Genomic DNA, 26034 nt, shown 5'->3' with positions numbered 1-26034 from the left:
AAAATCTCCAGTGATGACAGCATTGTCTGTCTTGTTGATTTTGTTCATTTCTTGCTGATGATCATTATAAAAAGTATCAGTATCATCCTTGATTCCCTCCGTACCATAAAGACCTATAACTATTAGATAACCTCTTGGAATTTGAAATAAGATTGTCATTATTCTTTCATTTAAGAAGCTGTATTCACGAATCTTTCCACTCTGTACATCATTGATCAAAACTGCTACTCCAGCACAAGCTTGCTTTCCTTGTGGGACACCACTGTAAGCCATCCAGTAGTCTGTAAAAACTTTTGTTTTTTCTTAGTTTCTGTTATTATTTCAATGGTTACTTTCCTCTCTTTGAGTACTTTTTTAATTCTCTTTCTTTATTGGTCAATGCTCAAACATTCCACGTTGCCACAGACATATAATCCGTAGTGCCAAATTGTTTGTCCTTTAAGATTTTCCGGTTGTCTCCAGATGATCTAGTCCTGTATCTGAGGCTGTTTGTGTGTTTGCCAATAATTTTGTAATCCCTTGGCTGTGTTGTGAGTGCTGCACAGGTTAAGTCACGTGATAGGACTGCCATGTCTTAAGTATCGAGACCTGCCTGATTTTCTGTCAGGGTTGTCTCCTGTAAGAAAGCTAGCTTCATCATGCCTCTAGAGCCCACCCTGCCCTATATTATGGGACACACTTCATCGGGATCCCCATTCAAGACCACTCCAGCTTGGGTGACTCTGCCAGTAGCTACGCTATCACTGGCACAGCTCTTGACTTTGTCAAAGCACGCAAACGCTCCCAACTGGCACTAAAGGTGCCTTTGATAAGGTGGTGTCCTCTGTGAGGGCTAATCTTGTCTATCCTCAGATTTATTGCATCACTAAGTTCCTTCTTTACATCATTGATGTCTTTCTTCTCATTCTATCTAAGAAAGTGTGTGCAATTTTGTCTGTTAGCTGATTTCTGTTTTTCAGCTTTTTTACTTAGCTTTGGTTTTTGCGAAGCTGCAACAGCGGCATATGAAGGAATAGACATAGTCACTTTTTCTATCAGCTTGGAGTTCTTCTGCTCTAGAAGTTTAACATGGGCTTTTAGTGCACCCGAATCTGATTTAGAAATTTCATGACATCAATGTTTCATACTCCTCTCACAGTTCTCGTACCTGACCAAGCAACATGGACTGAAACATGGTTGATTTGGACACTTTGTGCATCAGTTCGTTTGTTACAGCAACAGGAACTTTTTTTGCTTCTTGAAGGCAATTTTCAAAGTAGTCATAGAATTCCTCAGGTGATGCCTTAGCCATATTCAGTGGTAAATGAACATACCTTGTTACTTTGTTTGCTGGCATGACTGTCAAGGTGTTAACAGTTACTTTATGTAATGTGGCATTGTCGTATGGCTGCAGTTATTACCAGAGAATGGCTGCCCGCCTCTAAAATTTTGTTGACAAGACGGCATCATCTGATGCCCCCAGCAGTGGGTGTGGCTCTGGCTGGCAAGGATGGCAGCTGGCGGCTGGCAGATCCTGATGCAGCGTGGTGTCACAACTGCTGTTGCAGTTGGTGATGTGCATCAGATGCTTCGCGGATGACGCGGCCTGGCTGCTGAGGTGGCAGAACGTGACATACAGTCGACTGTCTGCCACTTTCCATGTATGCGCGAGCAAATGCACTTCAAAACTTTAATGAATTTCTTTATGTATTATGTGAAGTCTACAAATCTAACCAATACTGCACTACACTACTAAATGCTTTACACTTACATGTTTTCAACTGCTGACTGTCATTAACAACTATTTCCCGAAGAAAACAACACTTAAACCAGGAAATGTTCTGCACGACGACCGTTATGGCAGTCATCTTGTCAAAGCAGAAATGTTGGACCCTTATTACACTACTGAATGAAATGGTGCAGTTGTTAGCACACTGGCCTTACATTCGGAGGACAAAGGTTCAAATCCCCATCCAGTCACCCAGATTTAGATTTTCTGTTGTTTCCCTGAATATCTCCAGGCAAATGCTGGAATGGTTCCTGTGAAAAGGGCATGACTGATTTCCTTCCTCATCGTTTCAAAATCTGAGGTTGTAATCCATCTCTAATGAGTGCATTGTTGATGGGAGGTTAAGCTCTGATCTACCTTCCTTCCTTATTATACTAGCTGCTCGTGGGACTGAGATAGAACTCTCGAATTTATCCAAGTCAACTCCCAGTAAGATAGATGTACCACTGGTGGGTATCCACACCCAACCTAAAGAGAGGGCTTGTCACCAGTCCTCGTGATACAGGAATTAAGTCAGATATTTATATTTATGCTGCTCTAGACAAAACGTGTTTAAATAGTTAAAAAGGAAGAGGGCAGTTTTGAGAAAGTTTTATCTCTGCATTCAAAAGGGTTTAAAGGGCATTGCTGGCACTTTAAAATCTGTCAAGTGATTGCAAAATGGGACATTGTTGATTGTAGCTTCTGGTTCCAAACAAGGAATGAATCTTCAGAAAAGTAAAGGCCTCAGGAAATATGCAATCAAAATGGAGCTGCACACCACCTGGAACTACAACAAAGGTAAAGAAATTTTCAGTGATGATCAACCACAATAGAGCAATATTTATTAAAAGAATAAACTGCCATTTGACCATGTATTACTATATTCACCTTCTGCACCTATCTAGATTTGAACTTGAATGCCATTGTCGAGTACAATGCACAAAAGTTATACCTGTTAAGGCAGCAGAAAGCAGGTGACTGAGGCTGCTTTAACAGATATGACATAATAATGATCAAAAAATTTGTAGCATTCTGCTTGATAACAGTATAAAAGCCGAAATCTAGATGGTGCAGAAGATAAATATACGAGGGTAATCCCAAAAGTAAGGTCCCCTATTTTTTTTTATAACTACGTAGACTTGTTTATTTCTGCAATGGCTTACATCAGTTTACAGCTTGAACATTTAGCTATTTTTCGACATAATCACCATTTCTGTAGTAATACACAGTCAAATGATTCGATAAGCATTCTCACCAGGTTTACACTACTCAGGTGCTTATTGTAGTAATGTTTGGACATGGCACATCTGTCTTTTGTTTTTGAACAGTATTCCAACATTTCACTGGTTCTATAGCACGAAATGAACTTGCTAAACACACTACCTTGTTATCTCCCCACCTAACTACGATGACTCCTGAATTATCATCCTACCTATAATCATAACTTCCTTGACCTTGCATCAAAAGTGACTTCTCTGGTTCAACTGGACAGTAGTTTATACGATTCCTTTTTACAGGTCATTTTATTCTTCAGGAGAATGAGCAGTTCCAGTGTTGAAAAGAAATTGTCAAAGTACTCTTGAGTTGAGTGGCTGAGCTATTGTCTTACATAGCAGGATTATAACTTGGCTACTAATTCCAAATTTCTTTTCATCTCTGATAAATCCATAATCGTACCTCTACTGGTATATTGAATATAATCATATGCTATTCCAGACACTCTTGCTCATCAAAAATCTTGAAGCCCCATTTGTGAGGTTTATTCTGAATATACTGACTTAGATTGCCAGCCCTGGTACCTTTACAATGAACCATAATTTCATGAATTGAATATTCATTTTTACATCGAGGTTTAAACACTTGCTTACTACAGCAACCAAATCACATCTCATTTTCACCAACCTGTCCCTAGACATGGCAGAATTCTCATTATTTGAGAAATGAAGATATCCTCAGAGTTTCTGAAATCTTATCAAACTCTTAAAACTGGAGAATTTTTTCTGTATTAGTTGATTGAGCCCAGTAATTAGTATATGGAGGCAAATTTATTATACCCAAGTAAATTAACATGGCACTGAACTGTTCCATTTCATTTACATTTGTGTTCAAGGATGACTATGTTTGTCTGACCAACAAGCAGTTTTATTATTTTAGAGTAAAATTTGATGTATTGTAAAAGAGTTACACTACACGATTCACGAAACAGATCTGAATCCACTTGCATAAGGTCATGCTTCACCCATTTGAATTGACTCACTGGAGGAGCTCAGTTCTTGGTGGAGGGTCCTGATCTGTCACTATGTCACATTACTGATATAGAACTAATTTGTCTGTTGTTACGTTGTCATCTTTTGAATCAGTTTCTGCTCAGATTATCAACTAATTATTTCGTGAAACCTGGGGTTAATAATGTGGATCCTCACCAGTATTGGCCACTAGAATATCTATTTCCAAACTTGAATGGTCACTGTTAGAAAGTAGAGTATCCAGAGGAGGAAGGCTAGTGGAGGAAAACGGCCAAGTGACACTGAATGACATTGCAGCATGTTTAGAGGTTAGTCATGGGTCAGCACACCACATTGTGCATGATGTGCTCCAGTTTCACAAAGTGTCTGCAAGGTGGATGCCAAGGCAGCTGACTCCTGAAATGAGAGAACAACATGTTGATGCTTGTGAAGAAATTCTTCGGCGACTTGAATGAGAAGGTGATGGCTTCGTTGCAAGAATCCTTATTGGAGACGAAACCTCGGTTCACTTCCACCAACCGGAAACGAAGACAATGAGCAAGCAATGGTGCCATTCCTCATCACCAAAACCAAAGAAATTTCAAACAGAAACATCAGTAGGGAAGGGTATGCTGACTCTTTTGGGGCGAAAAAAGCATCATTTTGGAGCATTACATGCCTATAGGAACCACTATCAACAGTGCGTCATACACAGATTAAAAAATCATCTGCCACCTGCAATCAAATCAAAGCGATGTGGATTGCTGGCAGCAGGTGTCCTTTTGCGACATAACTATGCAAGGCCCCACACTGGCCGTAGAACCGTTGCAACAATCACAGACCTGCATTTTGAGTGTCTTCCTCATCCACCATACTCACCAGACCTTGCCCCAAGTGATTTCCACATGTTTGAACTACTCGGTGACGCAATGGGAGGAAAGTAGTTCTGTTCTGATGAAGAGGTACGCCACACGGCGCACGAGTGGTTGCACAGACTACCAAAAGAATATTTAAGGTTTTCATTTGACTCACCCTCATATCTGTAAGCTGTGATGTTATTTTTCAACAAGTATGTTTGTCTTGTGTGTCCTTCAAATTTGCTTGTAAACCACAAAGAACATCTCATGTTACAATAGCAGACATTTTTCTACAAATAATACCCTTTCCAAGTTGTACCAAGAAAACAATATAAGAATTGAGAACACTACACAGCTTAGTCACTTGCAACTATTACATGCACTCAAATGATTTTTGTGCACCTCTCAGTCATTAATTGGAACAACAATGTGTTGAATCATGTTTAGAGAATGTTGAGACAGCACTGACAAGAAGTGGCCCATATTTCTAAAGGCTGTCCACAAGACAATAAGAAAGAACAGTTGCTTGAGAGCAACATCGCCAAATAAATGGATCATTTCTGTTTATAATTGCAAGAGCTTTCAGATCTAAACAGTTTTCTTTTGGAATTTGCGGTAGTGGTTTGTGATCAGTTGAATTGTAGATTTTATCACAGATTCTTTGATACCTAAATATGAGGGTTGTTTTGTAAATAGGCTCCATTTGTGAATGAGAGAAAAAACATAATTGCCACAGTACATATGCACATTTACTTCCAGCATACCTTGTGTGTGTTTGGATGCCATTTGTAGCCCACTGTTGCTGAGCTGTCAAAAGTTTATAATGTTTAAGAATATTGAGTTACCTGCCAACTGTGAGACACAATCTGTAATTAGATTCTTAATTCTGGTGTGCCATATGAAACAAGCAGAGTGGTCTGCTGTGTTCTAGCTTGATGTTGCTCCATGACAATGAAAGGCCCATGTTTCCGTACAAACACGAGATCTGTTCATGTCTTTTGGGCAGGAACTATTGGATCATCTACTTCACTGTCCAGTCCTTACACAAGTGATTTTTACCTGCTGCAGTAATTAATGGAGTCCCCTGGTGGTCAGTGGTTAAAGTAGTAGCGAAAGCTGCAGCCCGGGAATGGGTTTCTTCACAGGCGGGAGATTTCTTTGACATCAAAATTCAAAATGCATTGAGCAGCATGTCATGTTTGAACAATAATGGGAAATATTTAAAGTAGATTAAAGTATGTAGAATAGGGATGAGAAAAATATATTTTAATGCTATTTACAGTATTTTTCTTCTTATTAAAAACTTGTTTATTTCAGAAATACTGTTCGTATTACTCAGTATCAGGTCATAATTTTCACTCAATATGATTTTCCTGGTGTGTGTGTGTGTGTGTGTGTGTGTGTGTGTGTGTGTGTGTGTGTCCGTCCATCCTAGTGTTTTTTCCTCCCTGACATTTGGACTCATATTAGTTACAGGAAGAATGTTGTGTATGTCATTTGTATGTTTGTAAACTCTGTTGTGGTTCTGAGATGAAACTGGGGAACTAGCTTAGCATCCATCTAAATAAATGCTGAGGAAAATCACTGAGAAAAAAGAATGAGATTGTTCAGCATTCCTGTACTGGTTGTAGCTCACATTCCTGTCTTGCAAACAGGTGCATTGTTTTATTGTATAACAGGTATGTGTTTAAGGTTTAGTTGTGCCACAGGTTGAAAAGAAGTCATGATTAATAAGCCGGAGTTGAATAAAAGTTGGCCATTATGGTTGTTTTCAGAAGTTGGATTCATTATTTCATCTGAGAGCTGTCAGATGATGCCAAAAGGTGCTGCACAATGTGAAACACATTACTGATTATTTGATTATCCATTGCTTTGTGTTAAAATTAGTGTTCAAATGTGTTTTCATTATGCAGAGCCAGAAATTTAAATTTTTTCCTCTGAATCCTTTTATCAGTTAAAATCATGCCAAAGTTTTTGCCATGTTCCATAAACATATATTTGTAATTGCCTCAATAGTAAACACTGAAATCTCTGGAAAGCACCTGGGGGGATAATAGATACATTACACACTACGACAAGTATGAAACAGGCAGACTCCTTAATGTAGATCACTTGAATTTTTCCAGTTGTCTGGCAAGTACTCAAATTGTTTTGGGAATTTTTCCTCTTACAAGTCTGTCTTGTTATGCCACTTCTTTGTGGGATTCTAGAACATTTTTTTGTACATGAATGTCTTCTTTCAAAGCTAAATACTGATCTGTGAGAAGTATGGTATCTGTCTATATGCCACTGGTATCCACCTCATAGTGATCTATCTTATGAGGGCATATGGCACTCAGGACAGTCCTTACAAGCTATACTATATTCTAAAACTGATCATATATGTTCATTTTGTATGTTCTTCCTTAGAAGAGTTAAGAATATGATACAGCATTAACAAGAGAACACAAACTAGAAGTACTTTATTAAAACACATTAGTTAGACAGGAAATCAAATGTAAACTGATTGACCTTCATTCCAAATTTGTATTATTTATTGCTGCACTCAGTTCCATAAACAGCAGAAAGCACCTGAATGAAAGAAGAGTGGAAGAGGTGGAGGCTATACTGTCATTGTCTACTTATTAAAAATAAAGGAATGTAACTCTACATTTATAATAATACAATAAAATGCTTATGGAATGTATACATTAAAACATTTCCTTACATTTCTTTCTGAAAGAACACAGAATGTGCCATGAAATCATCTTCAGTGAGTACCTTGTTTGAACACAGATTAAATAAATAAATAAAATTTCATTACATTAGACTTTTAAAACTTAAAACATCCTTTTCGCGCAGTACATTTTGTACTTTCAATTCTGGATCACAGTTAGATACATTAAAAGTCCATTATTTATAACAGTGATAATGTGGAATGTGCACCTCATCAAATATCATGATGATAACATAGATTTTTGTTGATTATTCAGTAAAACAATGAAACAGTTGTCATTCAATCTGAAACAAGCCTTCTGGCTGTGTTTGTTATTTAAAAACAAAATCTTGCATCTCTGTTACACAGTTATACCAACCATTTTTAAAAACTATTAAAAATAACAAAGATTTCATTTATAATTGACAATGTGATATATGTGAAAGCACAATCTTTTATATCCATAAATTTCATACAGAGCAACAGCAGCATTACTTAGGCCACATTTTTATTGGCCCCATCAGTACTTGTTCCTATTAATGCTGTATGGTAACAAAATATGTAAATAGGTATTACTCTGATGAAAGATACCACAAAAATTTGGGGCAAGAAGAAATGGAATAACCACTGCTAACAGTGGTTGCAGGCACTTTGAGGAGTAACGGAAGGCGCACAGGGAGAATTTAAATCAGCGTTTTAAAAAACTGTTCGTTATTTTGAAGTCCCATAAAAGCTGTGAAGGAGGACATTTATTAATATGTAAAAAAGTTCCCAAATGTTTCAGAAAGTCTTGCACTAGAAACCAGTTACATTTACGTACAGAGTGGACAGTATGTATCCCTGCAGATTTCCCTTCGCTGTTAGTCTCACAGAAAAAGCATTTCCAAAGAAAACATACATGCATGTTACAGCTGTCTGGTACAGTCATTATTGCACCACTACTGTAGGTGTGGGTCAAAGTCCCTAGGCACAGGTAACAATAAAAGTTTCACTGTTGTTCTACGATAACCAGCCTACAAAATGCCTCCGTAAGTATTCCTTCATAGGTTCATAATAATCATGCCGCAGTACTACCATTTCTGGCCATCGCCGCAGAGTGCTAAATGTTTCACAGTCCAGCTCGAGTATAAACACAGTACCAATAACTAGTGATGCCACAACAACTAGAAATGATGGCACAAACACACGAAAAATGTTGAATCGACGATTAGTGCCACCCGAATGTTGCGCCGATACAAGTCCCACCTGTGAAGAGGTAGGAGGTGCTTGTATAGGTGGAGGTTGTGTCCTGGTGGGTGTTGTACCCAGGTGTGTTTGTTTGAGACCAAGCTCCATTAGTTGTGACTCCGATGACGAGTGCTCAAACGAGTCGCGGAAGTAATAGTCATCAAAACCATGCTGCACATTTTCACCATCCTTCAGACCTGTACAGCATATATTAACAGAATGTCAGCGACCTCATTGAAAACAAAGAATAATGGAACACTTGTGTTTATCTACAATAACATATCATCACATTCAGAAAATTTATTACACACAACAATAGCAGCATAAGTTGGATAAAAGAAAAAGGAAACACTGACAATATTTTTACAGCCATACAAGTGTAAAAGTATTATATATTTGAACACTTGGATGATAACTATAGATCATTCTGGTTGTTATCAAATAAAAAAAAGTGTCACATAGGAGATGTAGAAATAACAACTCAGACAAAATATTGTCAAAAAGTTAGTCCAAATTATCATATCTTGACATGCAAGAGGATCCAAATTATTCTATCTTGGCATGCAAGCATCAATGAAACACAGATCACAAACTAAAGCAGTCAACTATGAACATGCACTAGCTCCAAATTGACTCGTCTATAAAGTGTTATTAATTTCATAAACACCAGATCTAGCAAAACTGAAACAGATTACACATCACATAACAATGTTTTGCAACTCGAGAACAAAGAAAGTCAAACTAGTCGTCGGTGATGGGCCTAAAACCCTGCCCTTTCACAACTATAAAAAGAATTGTTGGCATTGAGACGTGTGTTCCCTGAGCTTATCTATTACATCTCCCAATGGTATAATTGGATGGATTTAAAAAAAAAAATCTACTCGACATGTAGTGGCAGGAGAAAACACGCATGAAAGTTAAGGTAATTTGCAAGCTTTAGGAGCCAGTGAATCTTTCTTCTGTTCAGGTGATATTGTATGTTCTTGCCAATTGACATAGCCTTGTAATATTGTCCTTAGGTATTTAAATGATGCTAAATACACCAAAACTTCACTAATGTTGTCTTTAGATACTAATGGATTTTTCTTGTTTATATGTGTCGCCAAGCATTTATCCACATATAAAAAGAATTACGTTCATTATGTTGTTGTTGTGGTCTTCAGTCCAGAGACTGGTTTGATGCAGCTCACCTTGCAACTCTATCCTGAGCAAGCTTCTTCATCTCCATCTGCTGCAACCGACATCCTTCTGAATCTGCTTAGTGTATTCATCACTTGTCTCCCTCTAGGATTTCTACCCTCCATGCTGCCCTCCAGTACTAAATTGGTGATCTCTTATGCCTCAGAACATGTCCTACCAGCCGGTCCCTTCTTTCAGTCAAGTTGTGCCACAAATTCCTCTTCTCCCCAATTCTATTCAGTACCTCCTCATTAATTATGTGATCTACCCATCTAATCTTTAGCATTTGTCTGTAGCACCCCATTTCGAAGGCTTCCTTTCTCTTCTTGTCTAAACTATTTATTGTCCTTGTTTCACTTACATACACGGCTACACTCCATACAAATACATTCAGAAAAGACTTCCTAACACTTCAGTCTATACTCAATGTCAACGAACTTCTTTTCTTCAGAAGCACTTTCCTTGCCATTGCGTCTTCATTTTATATCCTCTCTACTTTGACCATCATCAATTATTTTGCTTCCCAAATAACAAAACTCGTCTACTACTTCAAGTGTTTCATTTCCTAACCTAATTCCCTCAGCATCACCTGATTTAATTCGACTACATTCCATTAACCTTGTTTTGCTTTTGTTGGTTTTCATGTTATATTGTCCTTTCAAGACACTCTGCATTCCGTTCAACTGTTCTTCCAGGTCCTTTGCTGCCTCTGACAGAATTAAAATGTAATTGGCAAACCTCAAAGTTTTTATTTCTGCTCCATGGATTTTAATTCCTACTCCAAATTTTTCTTTTGTTTCCTTTACTGCTTGCTCAATATACAGATTGAATAACACCAGGGTTAGGCTACAGCCATATCTCATTCCCTTCTCAACCACTGCTCCCATTTCTTGCCCTTAACACTTATAACTGCCATCTGCTTCCTGTACAAATTGTAAATAGCCTTTTGCTCCCTGTATTTGACCCCTGCCACCTTCAGAATTTGGAAGAGAGTATTCCAGTCAACATTGTCAAAAGCTTTCTCTAAGTCTACAAATGCTAGAAATGTAGGTTTGCCTTTCCTTAATATATGTTTTAAGATAAGTCGTAGGGTCAGTATTGCCTCACGTGTTACAACATTTCTACGGAATCCAAACTGATCATCCCCAAGGTTGTCATCTACCAGTTTTTTCATTCCTCTATAAAGAATTCGTGTTAGTATTTTGCAGCCGTGACTTATTAAACTGATAGCTCGGTAATTTTCACACCTGTCAAAACCTGCTTTCTTTGGGATTGGAAGTATTATATTCTCCTGGAAGTCTGACGGTATTTCGTCTGTCACATACTTTTTTTCTCACCAGATGGAAGAGAGTTGTCATGGCTGGCTCTCCCGAGGCTATCTAATGGAGTGATGTCTACTCTGGGGGCCTTGTTTCAACTTAGATCTTTCAATGCTCTGTCAAATTCTTCACACAGTTTCATATCTCCCATTTCATCTTCATCTATGTCCTCTTCCGTTTTCATAATATTGCCCTCCAGTACATCACCCTTGTAGAGACCCTCTATATACTCCTTCCACCTTTCTGCTTTTCCTTCTATGCTTGGGACAGGTTTTTCATCTGAGCTCTTGATATTCATACAGGTGGTTCTCTTTTTCTCCAAAGGTCTTTTTAGTTTTCCTGTAGTCAGTATCTATCTTAACCCTAGTGATACATGCCTCTACATCCTTACATTTATCCTCCATCCATCCTTGCTTAGCCATTTTGCACTTCCTGTCGATGTCATCTTTGAGACGTTTGTATTCCTTTTTGCCTGTTTCATTTACTGCACTTTTATGTTTTCTCCTTTCATCAATTAAATTCAAGATTCTTCTGTTACCCGAGGATTTCTACTAGCTCTCGTCTTTTTACCTACTTGATCCTCTGCTGCCTTCACTACGTTGTCTCTCAAAGCTACCCATTCTTCTTCCACTGCATTTCTTTGCCCCCATTCTTGTCAATTGTTCGCTAATGCTCTCTCTGAAACTCTCTACAACCTCTGGTTCTTTCAGTTTATCCAGGTCCCATCTCCTTAAATTCCCACCTTTTTGTAGTTTCTTCAGCTTTAATCTGCAGGTCATAACAAATAGATTGTGGTCAGAGCCCACATCTGCCACTGAACTTCACTAATTCCCATTATATCTAACTTTAACCTATCCATTTCCCTTTTGAAATTTTCCAACCTACCTGTCCGATGAAGAGATCTGACATTCCATGCTCCAATCTGCAAAACATCAGTTGTGTTTCTCCTTTTAACGACGTCGTCCTGAGTAGTCCGTACCCAGAGATCCAAATGGAGGACTATTTTACCTCCAGAATATTTTACCCAAGAGGACGCCATAATCATTTAACCATACAGTAAAGCTGCACGCCCTCAGGAAAAATTTTCCTTGCTTTCAGCCATTCACAGTACCAGCACAGCAAGGCTGTTTTGGTTAATGTTACAAGGCCAGATCAGTCAATCATCCAGATTGTTGTCCCTGCAACTACTGAAAAGGCTGCTGCCCCTCTTCAGGAACCACACATTTGTCTGGCCTCTCAACAGATACCCCTCCATTGTGGTTGCACCTACGATACAGCTATCTGTATCACTGAGGGACGCAAGCATCCCCACCAATGGCAAGGACCATGGTTCATGTCTTGTTCTGCATTTCATTTGCAATCATTAACTTCACCACTCATTAAGAACTGAACTCCTTCAAATTACAGAAACAGATACCACTAATGCTGACTTGTCCCATGATACATTGTACATGCCTCTTAGGCTCAAAAATACTTTCAGATAGTCACATTTTGAGAAGATTCTCCATCTTATCATACCTTCAGTTGACAGTGCTGTCCAACACTGAATGCCATTCTGAAACTCTCCAAATATGAAATATGTGTGCAAAAAATAAATAAATAAATAAACACCAGTGCATATTCTTTGATATAACTACTTTTCTTCTATTCTTTTACATTTTGTAAATGTAAATCATAGTGACTTGTGTTATTCTCCAGCTGTTTGCTGTGCAAGAGATTATTGAGAAATATAAGCAGCAATTTAATGTAAAATATAATAGAAATTTTGTTCTCATCTGGTACATTCCTTTGCTCTGAATTTTCACCATGGTTGATATTTCAGTGTCGCCCATTTGTATGTGTGGTTCTTACACAAATATGGGACCAGGAGTGAAATGGTCAAAGGCTTATTTAGATGAACTGTGGCTTCATATACAGGGTTATTATAATTAAACTTAAACTTTCAAACCACTGTAGAAATAACACCACTGGTCAGAATGACGTAAAATTGCAACAGAATATTATCGGAGAAGGGGAAAAATGTATGGCAGAAGAAAAATAAATAGTTACAAAATGTAGCAATGCTGTATGCATCATAATTTAATAGTGGTCGACAACAAATGACATGAATCATGCAACAATGCCTAAGGTGTACATTTGACATTAAACAAGCTGTACTACTCATTGTGCATAGGTGCACAGCTGTGGTACTATTAGTTACATTAGCCCATCCACGACAGCAAGGCCATATCATATGGAATGGGAAAAATTGGTTTTTAATTGTCTTGAGGCCAAACTCAAATCAGATTATTAATTTCTGAGTGACTGGTGCAAAAGATGTTCAATATGCTGCCTACCGTTTTCTGTAACAAGTTGAAATCAAGAAATTGCATATTCCACAACTGATCTAAATGTTGCGCAATGTTTGCCTTCAGTGCAGCTAAGTTTTCAGTTGGAACACTGAACACATCTTTCAGGTAGCCCCACAGCCAGAAGTCACACAGATTAAGATCAGGTGATTGGGACGGCCAGGCTGTAGGGAAATGGAGGCTGATAATTCTAGTATTTCCGAAATGGCACTTCAGCAGCTACTTCACTGGATTTGCAATGTGTGGAGGTGCGCCATCTTGCTTAAAAATGATCCCATCCATGCTGTTGGAGAGCTGGAATGACGTGGTTTTCCTCCTCCTCTGATAGTATTCCGTTGCAATTTGACGTCATTCTGACCAGTGATGTCATTTCCACATAATTTTGAAAGTTTAACTTTAATTACAATCACCCTATAGATTACATTGTGAGTAAGTGACAGTGCGCTAAGGGTACTATCAAACAACAGTGCCAGACAATGTTTCGTTCTCATGAATGCAGAGTTTCATTTCATGTTCACTGCTGTATGACTAGAATTTTATTTCATGTTCACTTCTCTGTGACTGTAACGGGAAAACTTCAGACTGTCATAGAAATGGGCAAAAAATGAAAAATACATAGAGACAAGCTAATCTAAACTTCTGGCATTAATTTTTCCTTTGATACAATTTTACATGGAAATGGTTCCCTTCATACTGCCATCATACCATTAGATATAAATTTTATACAGTTGGTTTGAATTCTTGCAAAGAATAAGATCCATAATTGTAATGCATAAAGTGTGTCACTCTGTAACCTGAAAAAATAACAGCTTATGCTTTTGCTGCTAATAAATTAACATTGTGTGTCACCAAGCCAGGTGCAAGCCTTTCAACATAACACTACTTCAGTGACTTGCTTGTCACTTTCAATGCTTTTATGTTGAAGCAGCTTTTCAGTTAGCCTAACAAGGCTGACTGAATGCCTTAGACATTTTTAAGAGAGAAAAATGTGAGGTAGTCCAAAGAAGCAAAATTGGAACCTTGGTGTTAGCAGCCAAAAACAGTAACCATCCGACCAAATGGTCAGTTTGCTTTTGCAGATGTGACTTTAACTTTCACCATTGTAACATTAGAAGACTAGAAGAGCTGTGCATCTCACCAAAATATGTGTAATGACATGATACCATACTTTGATGGATGAGGAAGCTGAAAATACTATAAAATATGTCTGCATGGATTTGAACAAAGAGGCAGTGTTGGCATCTGTGACTGAAACAGCAGATGATGAATCAGCAAAGACAGCTGTGCAATATAGCAACATCACATGTGGAGGTAGTGTTACAGATACTGCAAATGAAGCATTTTGAGTGGGTAAGGGAGATCCATTTTATGTCTTGTTTTGACAGGACACTTCATTCAGTGGCCATACAGATATGTAGCATGTGGCAGCATTCCACTTGTAAAAAAAAAAAAAAAAAAAAAACTGCTCTTACTACCTCCCGTTCCTGCTTATGGAGTGTAAACATGATGGTGCTGCCAACCAAGCCAGGTGACTGGTTCATCTTGCCGAGTATTACACTTAATGACACAACAATAATACTTCATAAACAGAAGGGTTTCCAGTAATCAGTATAGCAACAAATTTCTCATCTTTGGATTCAACTGCAAACTGTAACATGCATGGAGTGACCTAATGAGGCGTGACACATCAGTTAAAAAACATGTCTTTTATGAGGAATTTGCCCAAGTTCCAAGTTTTTGTCATCACAACGCTTCATTTGGAGTTGTCATACTGCTCAAAAGTGGCAGTTTTTGCACATTAATATGAGGAGCATTCCAGTATCATATCAAATTTCTCGATCTGACGATTACATTCCTTGTTCACAAGTGTAACCCATTGCAGAAGGTGCCTATTGTGACACATGTAAATTCACTTAAAAGGGCACACTGGTTGTTTTGGAGTGCTTTAGATGGTACAGAACTGTTACCAGGCAGTCATGTCACCCTCCATAGCAGTGGAATGGTGTGAATCTGGCAGTTTGTTATATGGAGATGTCAGAATGGCACAAAGGAGTGATTTGTATAAATGTGCCCTTGGCCAGATAGTGAATGAATTTATCTGATTTGTTGATGTTTTAATAAGGACTGCCAATATGTCTACAAGTGATGCGGTACCACTCGCAACTATGTAACTTGGTGTAAGAACACTAGTCATTAAAAGATTCTAACAAACTTGGACCAGAGGTAAGTGTCATGCCAGTTCAATGACAAGAGGTTACAAACCTGGCTGGAATTGCTGCTGCCAATGAATGTAGATCGACTTCAACCAGTTTCTGAGCAAACACTGCAAAGGGAAGTGCATGCAATGGACATTTAGAGTTTGGTAACTTGCAAAGAGACCATTGGTCACACCCACACATAAAGCTGCACATCATCAGTGGGCCAGATAGCACAGAAATTGGATAGTCACTGACTAGAGGTGTGTAATATTGTCCAATACATCGAAATTTTGCCTCTCTCGAATGATGCAAGACATCAAGTGCACCAAGAGCCCAATGGGGGACGTAACTCACAGTGTGTGATAGGTGTAATTCAGGCCAGAGGTGGGTCTGTGGTGTTTTGGAGTCTACTCATTCATATTACCTTGAAAATGAACCAGGATGATTATTTGACATTCTCAGTGATGAAGTGTTGCCCTTTCTTCTACATCTTCATGACAAGTATGCTGTGAACACGCCTGTCTTTCAAAATGATGACAGCCACATCCACTTTGTTAAACACTTGGGCACTCTATCATACTTTGACACTGGTCCTCTGAAAATTCCACGGTCTTAATCCTGCAGAACATCTGGGACCATTTGGATAGCAGCCAAAACATATCAATTGACACCCTTTCAGTGTGGTAGCTCTATGAGATCTAATCATTATCATCTTCTGCTGGATGTGGCGTACCTGAATAAATGTGTGAAATATTGCCAAATTGAGGCCATTACCAAGGCTAGTGCTGGTATGACATGTTATTTGTGTAATGTCTGCTGGGAGTTACTAAATTTTTGTCAAGAGTACTTCCAGTAACAGGTTCCTCAGCAGAATGTCACAACTACATGAAACTAAAGATCCACCAACATTGCTGTATTTACTCTAGCTTGGTAGCAGCACTTACATGATGTATAAGATGTTTCTGTGGTAAGAATTTGGAGCTCTGGTGCCATCAAAGATAAGTGTCACTGATTTCTGGTATTGTGAATATCTTGTGAAGTAGATGCATCTGACTGTGCTAAACTTTCTCCCCAATGAGGCTCAAAAATTTGCTCACAAAAATGCACCTAAACATCACAAATACCTTTACGTCAGTGATTCAAGGAACAGAATGTAATTTTATCGTTATTTTGTCTGCTTATGTCTGTGTATGTGCGGATGGATGTGTGTGTGTGTGTGTGTGTGTGTGTGTGTGTGTGTGTGTGCGTGTGCGTGTGCGTGTCTGCGTGCGTGTGCGTGTCTGCGTGCGTATACCTGTCCTTTTTTCCCCTTAAGGTAAGTCTTTCTGCTCCCGGGATTGGAATGACTCCTTACCCTCTCCCTTAAAACCCACATCCTTTTGTCTTCCCTCTCCTTCCCTCTTTCCTGAAGACGCAACTGTTGGTTGCGAAAGCTTGAATTTTGCGTGTATGTTTGTGTTTGTTTGTGTATCTATCGACCTGCCAGCACTTTTGTTTGGTAAGTCACATCAACTTTGTTTTTAGATATATTTTTCCCACGTTGAATGTCCCCCCCCCCCCTCTCTCTCTCTCTCTCTCTCTCTCTCTCTCTCTCTCTATATATATATATATATATATATATATATATATATATTCCAAGACTTACCAAGCGGGAAAGCGCCGGTAGATAGGCACAATGAATAAAAGACATTTCGAGCTTTCGCAACCGGCGGCTGCTTCGTCAGGAAAGAGGGAAGGAAAAGGAAAGATGAAAGGATGTGGGTTTTAAGGGAGAGGGTAAGGAGTCATTCCAATCCCGGGAGCGGAAAGACTTACCTTAGGGGGAAAAAAGGATACCGGCAGACAGGCACATGAACAAAACACACAAACACACACACACACAGAATTCTGTGTGTGAGTTTGTGTGTTTTGTTCATGTGCCTGTCTGCCGGCGCTTTCCCGCTTGGTAAGTCTTGGAATCTTTGTTTTTAATATATTTTTCCCATGTGGAAGTTTCTTTCTGTTTTATTTACATCGTCATATATATATATATATATATATATATATATATATATATATATATATATATATATATATATATATTAAAAACAAAGATTCCAAGACTTACCAAGCAGGAAAGCGCCGGCAGACAGGCACAATGAACAAAACACACAAACACACACACAGAATTACTAGCTTTCGCAACCGATGGTTGCTTCTTCAGGGAGGAGAGGGAAAGACGAAAGGATGTGGGTTTTAAGGGAGAGGGTAAGGAGTCATTCCAATCCCTGGAGCGGAAAGACTTCCCTTAGGGGGAAAAAAGGACAGGTGTACACTCGCGCGCGCCTTCACACACACACACACACACACACACACACACACACACACACACACACACACACACACCCCCATCCGCACATACACAGAAACATATGTCTGCTTGTGTCTGTGTATGTGGGGATGGATATGTGTGTGTGTGTGTGTGTGTGTGTGTGTGTGTGTGTGTGTGTGTGTGTGTGTGTGTGTGTGTGCCGCGCGCGCGCGCGCGAGCGCGAGTGTACACCTGTCCAGACATATGTCTTCTTGTGTCTGTGTATGTGCGGATGGATATTTGTGTGTGTGTGTATACACCTGTCCTTTTTTTTCCCCCTAAGGGAAGTCTTTCCGCTCCCGGGATTGGAATGACTCCTTACCCTCTCCCTTAAAACCCACACCCTTTCGTCTTTCCCTCTCCTTCCTGAAGAAGCAACCATCGGTTGCGAAAGCTAGTAATTCTGTCTGTGTGTTTGAGTGTTTTGTTCATTGTGCCTGTCTCCCGGCGCTTTCCCGCTTGGTAAGTCTTGGAATCTTTGTTTTTAATATATTTTTCCCATTTGGAAGTTTCTTTCTATGAAATTGAAATAAGAACATCGTGAATTCATTGTCCCAGGAAGGGGAAACTTTATTGACACATTCCTGGGGTCAGATACATCACATGATCACACTGACAGAACCACAGGCACATAGACACAGGCAACAGAGCATGCACAATGTCGGCACTAGTACAGTATATATCCACCTTTTGCAGCAATGCAGGCTGCTATTCTCCCATGGAGACGATCGTAGAGATGCTGGATGTAATCCTGTGGAACGGCTTGCCATGCCATTTCCACCTGGCGCCTCAGTTGGACCAGCGTTCGTGCTGGACGTGCAGACCGCGTGAGACGACGCTTCATCCAGTCCCAAACATGCTCAATGGGGGACAGATCCGGAGATCTTGCTGGCCAGGGTAGTTGACTTACACCTTCTAGAGCACATTGGGTGGCACGGGATACATGCGGACGTGCATTGTCCTGTTGGAACAGCAAGTTCCCTTGCAGGTGTAGGAATGGTAGAACGATGGGTTCGATGTCGGTTTGGATGTACCGTGCACTATTCAGTGTCCCCTCGACGATCACCAGAGGTGTACGGCCAGTGTAGGAGATCGCTCCCCACACCATGATGCCGGGTGTTGGCCCTGTGTGCCTTGGTCGTATGCAGTCCTGATTGTGGCGCTCACCTGCACGGCACCAAACACCCATACGACCATCATTGGCACCAAAGCAGAAGCGACTCTCATCACTGAAGACGACACGTCTCCATTCGTCCCTCCATTCACGCCTGTCGCGACTCCACTGGAGGCGGGCTGCACGATGTTGGGGCGTGAGCGGAAGACGGCCTAACGGTGTGTGGGACCGTAGCCCAGCTTCATGGAGACGGTTGCGAATGGTCCTCACCGATACCCCAGGAGCAACAGTGTCCCTGATTTGCTGGGAAGTGGCGGTGCGGTCCCCTATGGCACTGCGTAGGATCCTACGGTCTTGGCGTGCATCTGTGCGTCACTGCGGTCCGGTCCCAGGTCGACAGGCACGTGCACCTTCCGCCGACCACTGGCGACACTATCGATGTACTGTGGAGACTTCACGCCCCACGTGTTGAGCAATTCGGCGGTACGTCCACCCGGCCTCCCGCATGCCCACTATACGCCCTCGCTCAAAGTCCGTCAACTGCACATATGGTTCACATCCACGCTGTCGTGGCATGCTACCAGTGTTAAAGACTGCGATGGAGCTCTGTATGCCACGGCAAACTGGTTGACACTGACGGCGGCGGTGCACAAATGCTGCGCAGCTAGAGCCATTCGACGGCCAACACCGCGGTTCCTGGTGTGTCCGCTGTGCCGTGCGTGGGATCATTGCTTGTACAGCCCTCTCGCAGTGTCCGGAGCAAGTATGGTGGGTCTGACACACCGGTGACAATGTGTTCTTTTTTCCATTTCCAGGAGTGTATATAAGACTTACCAAGCGGGAAAGCGCCGGTAGACAGGCACAATAAAATAACACACAAACACACACACAAAATTTCTAGCTTTCGCAACCGACAGTTGCTTCTTCAGGAAAGAGGGAAGGAGAGGGAAAGACGAAAGGATGTGGGTTTTAAGGGAGAGGGTAAGGAGTCATTCCAATCCCGGGAGCGGAAAGACTTACCTTAGGGGGAAAAAAGGGACAGGTGTACACTCGCACACACACACATATCCATCCGCACATACACAGACACAAGCAGGCATTTGTAAAGGCCTTTACAAATGTCTGCTTGTGTTTGTGTATGTGCGGATAGCCATTCCTGTTTTTAATCTTTCAATTTTAATGTATTTCAACCATATCATATGTTAGTGGTTGAGTGCTTCAGCTTGTGATGGATCTAATATGTTTTAACATAATGTAATCCAAGTAACTCTGTTCTTCTGAAGAATATACCCTTAGTGGTACTAAAACCTGAGTCGTGTCTAAAATTAAAGAAAAATTTGCACCTGATTGGGGCTATGTACTTTATAAATCGGAAATTTACTTACAGTTGCTCCTAACGGCCATGTTCAAGATTGTAAAGGACATACGGTACCCTAGAATGAAACTGCACAGGGCTGCTTATTGATTAAGACATTAAATTCACATTTGGACACAAATCTAACACATCTCTAATAATCGTTATGTGAACAGGATGCCAAAGAAGATGAATTTTCCCAAAATTTGAATAAAATATATTTTTAAGGCATACAGAGAGATGGGAATGGTTGTTAAAACAATATTCAACAAATATTCGTTTTACATTCAGGGTCACTGAAAAATTATATACTTATGTAAATAAAAAAATGAACAATGATTTACACTGAGACTTCTGTGACTTTGTTGAACTGCACATACCTAATTTGTGTTGGAAAGGTTCCTTAATGCCGTCAGTTACATTCTTTTCTTCTGTTGCTTTCTGTTGTTTTTCAAACCCATTATCCAGATTTGATTCATAAACAATGTCTCCCTTGGGTGTGGAAGTGCAAGGGACCATGCATTGAGTGGTAGAAGTGCGTGATGGTGAATTCTGGGTTTTTTCATGCTTAATAAATGCATCAATATCCTCAGCTGATAAAAAAATAAAATGAAAATCCAAACCAAAATGAAAAAGACAGTAAATTAAAGTTTGACACTGTATAAATAAACTTAAAGAACAGTAATAATAATAAACTGTGTCAGAAAACTAATTATACGTAAGCTATAGTAACTGGAGGACTGTTTTTCATGCTGGAACAAAAGTAAATAACAAAAAGCGATAAAGAAAGGATGTACTAAAGAAGAGAGATGGTCAATATTTTCCAAGATTTCTTTTTGGCCATGAGGAAATTTCTTATATGAATATTGTGTAGCTTACTCGCAAACCAGTATTTGTCACTTTTGCATCAGCTGCATAGCAAACTGTATTTTACATTGTCTAATTTTAAGCAAAATGGATAATTCAAGAATTATAAAAATTACTAAGGAGTGCAGTGTCAACCAAGGTTTCCATTTTATTTTACTTCAAATGCTACATTAACCGCTACTTCCCTACCATTTTTGGTGCAGTTATTCCAACTGCATTTTTCTCCTATTCACCTCTGTATTGGAACTTCACCCCAAGTGACTATCTTAAGCAAGGATACATTATGTATTAGCAAAGTTCATAATGTATCACGTTCTTCTGTTAGTTTGTGATTTCACATCAGTCGTAGTAACCTAATATTGGATTTCTATAATATTTTTAAAAAAATCAATGAAGATAATCAGAATGTAAACCAAATCAAGGCACTCTTTGTTTGTGCTCTTTCTGCTAAGTAGCACACAGAACTTGCATTCAGAAGAATAATGGTTCAAATCCACATCCAGATTAGGTTTTCCATGATTTCCCTAAATTGCTGCAGCCAAATGCTGGGGCAGTTCCTTTGAAAGGGCATGGCCGGTTTCCTTCCCCATCCTTGCAACATTCCAAGTTTGCCTTCTATCTCTAATGATCTCAGCTGTGACAGGATGTTAAACCCTAATAATTTCTTTCTTCCTGCTAACTGACTTTCACAAAGGTTCATTCTGCTTCATTATTTACTAATATTATCCACAAAACAATCTTAACATGTTGTCTGTTATGAGATCGCCACTGGCAACAGCAGAGCCTTCTGCCTGATGTCATGTACCTAGCAGCAGCCACAGCAGAGACTCACACCTGAATCCCTGGCATGTTTTGGCAGTGAAACATCCATCACTATGCATGTGGCAGTCAATGTGTTAAACTAGGTTTACTCAATGAAATGCTTTTTTTTAACTGGATCATGAGTATGGCTTTCTCCATTCTTACTTCTGAAAATGCAAAACATTTGAAATGTCATACATATCCTAAAGCATAGTCACCTGCACTAGTTAATTTCAAGACTTATCTCCTTTATTCAAAGCTAAAATGAAATAAATATGACAGCAACTAAACTTTACCCCAGATAAACAGAGAACTTGCTTAGCTTAATTATTTGCTTGTTTGCCATTTAGGTTATGACTGCAGTGCCTAATTAGAACCATCTGGAGGAATTGACACTTCAAATACTTTCAACAAATTAAAAGGTCAGCATAATCAAAAGCAGACTGCTAGCTAATTATAAACCATTCAAAATGATCAGCAAGATTCGCACAATTGGAGAACATACACCAGGATCACATTAATAGCAAAAATGGAAAAAAAACTTACATAACATCAAATGACTAACAGGCACAGAGTCCTTAATTTGAGAAAAAATAAAAGGGAATAGTCAAGCAGACAAGCCAGTTTAGATTCTCAGTCAGTGGACTGACAGCATAAGACAAGGAGGGAAGATATGTGTTCATAGTTTTGACAAGTGGAATTTAAAACTATTCTTTAATTTATTGTACAGCCTCAAATGTACTGCCAGTTCATAGTTTCCAATGGGCACAATATTTTGGTGATCAGACATGTCCCCATTGTCAGGAGCACTGATGAACTGAGTTCCTGAGGGCTCGTGGCCAACTAATATCTCCTGCCACTGCGAACTGCTCTTTCTGTGGCTGCGCATTGGCAGCAGCAGTCACGGAGATGCTAGCATCAGCACCTGTGATGGTATTAATGTAAGTTCTCTGTCTGCCGTGGTCACTAGATCGTTTTGTTTGCTGAGAATCTTCTTAATTAAACTCAGTTTTTTTTTCCCCAAGCCTTGCTAAGATTATAGCCGCAATCTCGGTTGATGATATCATCCCTGGTATGAATTTCTATGGTTTCTCTAATGGTGCTGTCCCAGTATTTGGAAGTGTATGCCAAGATCATGGTACGGTCATACTTCATCGCATGGTTCTCAGACAAACAGTGCTCTGTGACTGCTGACTTGTTGGGATACATCAGCCAAGTGTGTCTCTGGTGTTCTCAGTGACAATCTTCAACAGTGCACACTGTCTGTTCCCAAAACATATCTTTCCACATTGACGTGGAATCTGGTATATGCCAGCATTCTGCAAACCAAGGTCATCTTTGACATTTCCCAATAATGCTTGAGTTTTATTGGCAAGGCGAAAGACAGTTTTTACTTAGTACTTCTACAACACGTCAGATTTTTCCCGATAGTACACCAGTGTATGTTATAAAGGCAGTGGCTCCATCTTCCCTCATAGATTCTTGCATCTCCAAAGGTTCTACTGTTGTGGTGGGGCTCTAGAGTGTGCCTAATCTGCCATTCTGGGTACCCATTTTTTTGGAATACAGTTCTGAGGTGTTCAAGCTCCTTGGGCAGACTCTTTGCATCTGAAATGCTGCACTAGTGTTTTAAGTACCCTGTTCGTCTGTGAAGGGTGGTGACAAGTCTCTGTAAGCAAATGAAGATCAATGAGCATTTTCTTCCAATACACACCGTAGCCGCAGGGTGCCATCAGCTCTTCTCTTGACCTTGATGTCCAGGAATGGTAATATTCCATCTGCTTCAGTCTCCACAGTGAATTCGATGTTGGGATTTATGGAGTTCAAATGTGTAAGAAAGTCAAGGAGTTTGTCCCTTCCATAGGGCCAGATGATAATCTTGTCATCTACGTAAAGGAAAAAATACATGGATTTTCATTTGGATGGCGCCAGGGCTTCATCGTTGAACCACTCCATCTACAAATTCATAACCACAGGTGAGAGTAGACTGCCCAATGCAACTTCTTTCATTTGTTCACAGTATTCTCCATTAAACAGAAAATACATAGAAGTCAGGACATGCATAAAAAGGTCAGTGGTGTTGTCATCAAATTTATGACCCATAAGCTCTAGTAACTCTCTTAGAGGTACCATGGTGAATAATGAAATTATGTCAAAACTCAACAGTATATTTGAGACTTTCACCCTGAGGTTGTCAAGGTGTTTTACAAAATCCACAGAATTGTGGATTTGATGAGTGCATTTACCCACATAAAGGCTTAGTACTGCACTCATTATATCCGCAGTTCTATGGATTTTGTAAAATGCCTCAACAAATTCAGGATGAAAGTCTCAGATATCCTGATTAGTTGTGATGTCATTAATTATTTACCAGGGTACCTATAAGAGAGTCAATAGAGCTTATTGGTCATAATTTGATGAGAGTACTTTCTCTTTAATGAAGAATACTCTGGACAAACAGAAGGAGTCACAACGAGCAGCCCATTCTCTCCTGTGGTTGTGAATTCGTATGTGGAGTACTTCGAGAATGAAGCCCTGGCATCATCCAAATGAAACCCCATGTGTTTTTTTCATTATATGGATAAGATGTTCATCATTTGGCCCCATGGAAGGGACAAACTCCTAGACTTCCTTACACATATGAACTCCACACATCCCAACATCAAATTCACTATGGAGACCGAAGCAGAATGAAGATTACCATTCCTGAACGTCATGGTCAAGAGAAGAGCTGATGACACCTTGCACCATAGTGGGTATTGGAAGAAAATGCAGACTGGCCTCCATTTGCATGCAGAGAGCTGCCACCACCCTTCACAGAGGAATGGGGTACTAAAAATAGCAGTACACAACGACTCTGCCCCAGAAGCTGGACCTCCTCAGAACATATTCTGAAAACATGGGTACCCAGAATGACAGATTAGGCACGCTCTCCACCCCACTACAACAGTGTAACCTGTGGTGGCAGAAGAAGCCACGGAGGAAGAGGCAGCCACTGCCTTTTACTGTACAGTGGTGTACTATCGGTAAAAATCTGACGCATATTGGAGAAGCACCGAGTAATAGCTGTCTTTTGCTCACTCAATACGAGTATTATTGGGAAATGTCAAAGGTGATCTCAGTTTGCGGATGGCCAGTGAATACCAGATTCCATGTCAATGTGGGAGAACATATACTGGGGACACACAGGTCTCACCATCGAAGACCACTGCAGAGAACATCAGAGGCACACTCATCTAATGTATCCCAACAAGTCAGCGGTCGCAGAGGACTGTTTGTCCAAGACTCGCACAACGGAGTATGAATGTACCAGGATCTTGGCACAGACTTCCAAATACTGGGACAGTATCATTAGAGAGGCCATAGAAATTCATACCAGGGACGACCTCATCAACTGAGATTGTGTATATAATCTTAGCAAGACTTGAGAAGCACCACTGAGTTTAATTAAGATGACTCTCATCAAACAAAACAATATTGTGACCGAGGTGGACAGCGAACTGAGATTAATGCCATCACAGTCACTGACACTAGCACCTCTGCCGCGATAGCCAACACTGATGCTTGGCTGCAGGTGTGGACTGCAGCCAAAGCTGATGCGTGACCGCAGGTATGGACTGCGGACGGAGTGGTTCACAGGGGCAGGGGTATTAGTTGGCCACACTCAGGAGATCAGTTTATGAGCGAACCTAATATTGGCAATGTGTCTGATTGCTGGAATTTTTTGCTCACTATGAACTGGCAGTACAC

General features: G+C 40.1%; 1 protein-coding gene across 3 annotated transcripts in view; it reads right to left on the bottom strand.

Moving 5' to 3' along the window:
• Positions 1-7344: 7344 nt before the first annotated feature.
• LOC126272028 (FERM domain-containing protein 5) overlaps positions 7345-26034 on the bottom strand; it is a 1188777-nt gene continuing 1170087 nt past the window's right edge. For 2 of the 3 annotated variants that reach the window (XM_049974531.1, XM_049974532.1), the window contains exons 10-11: positions 20997-21209; positions 7345-8951 (exon numbers count right to left, since the gene is read on the bottom strand). In XM_049974531.1, the coding sequence (XP_049830488.1) occupies positions 8527-8951; positions 20997-21209 (638 nt within the window). In that variant the 3' untranslated portion in view covers positions 7345-8526. The remainder of the gene's footprint in view (positions 8952-20996; positions 21210-26034) is intronic. The other variant, XM_049974533.1, reaches the window with a different exon arrangement.

Source organism: Schistocerca gregaria, chromosome 5 (genome assembly GCF_023897955.1).
Source record: "Schistocerca gregaria isolate iqSchGreg1 chromosome 5, iqSchGreg1.2, whole genome shotgun sequence".
Taxonomy (NCBI): Eukaryota; Metazoa; Arthropoda; class Insecta; order Orthoptera; family Acrididae; genus Schistocerca; species Schistocerca gregaria.
The sequence above is the reverse complement of the archived record's forward strand: the minus strand, read 5'-3'. Positions and strand labels throughout refer to the sequence as shown.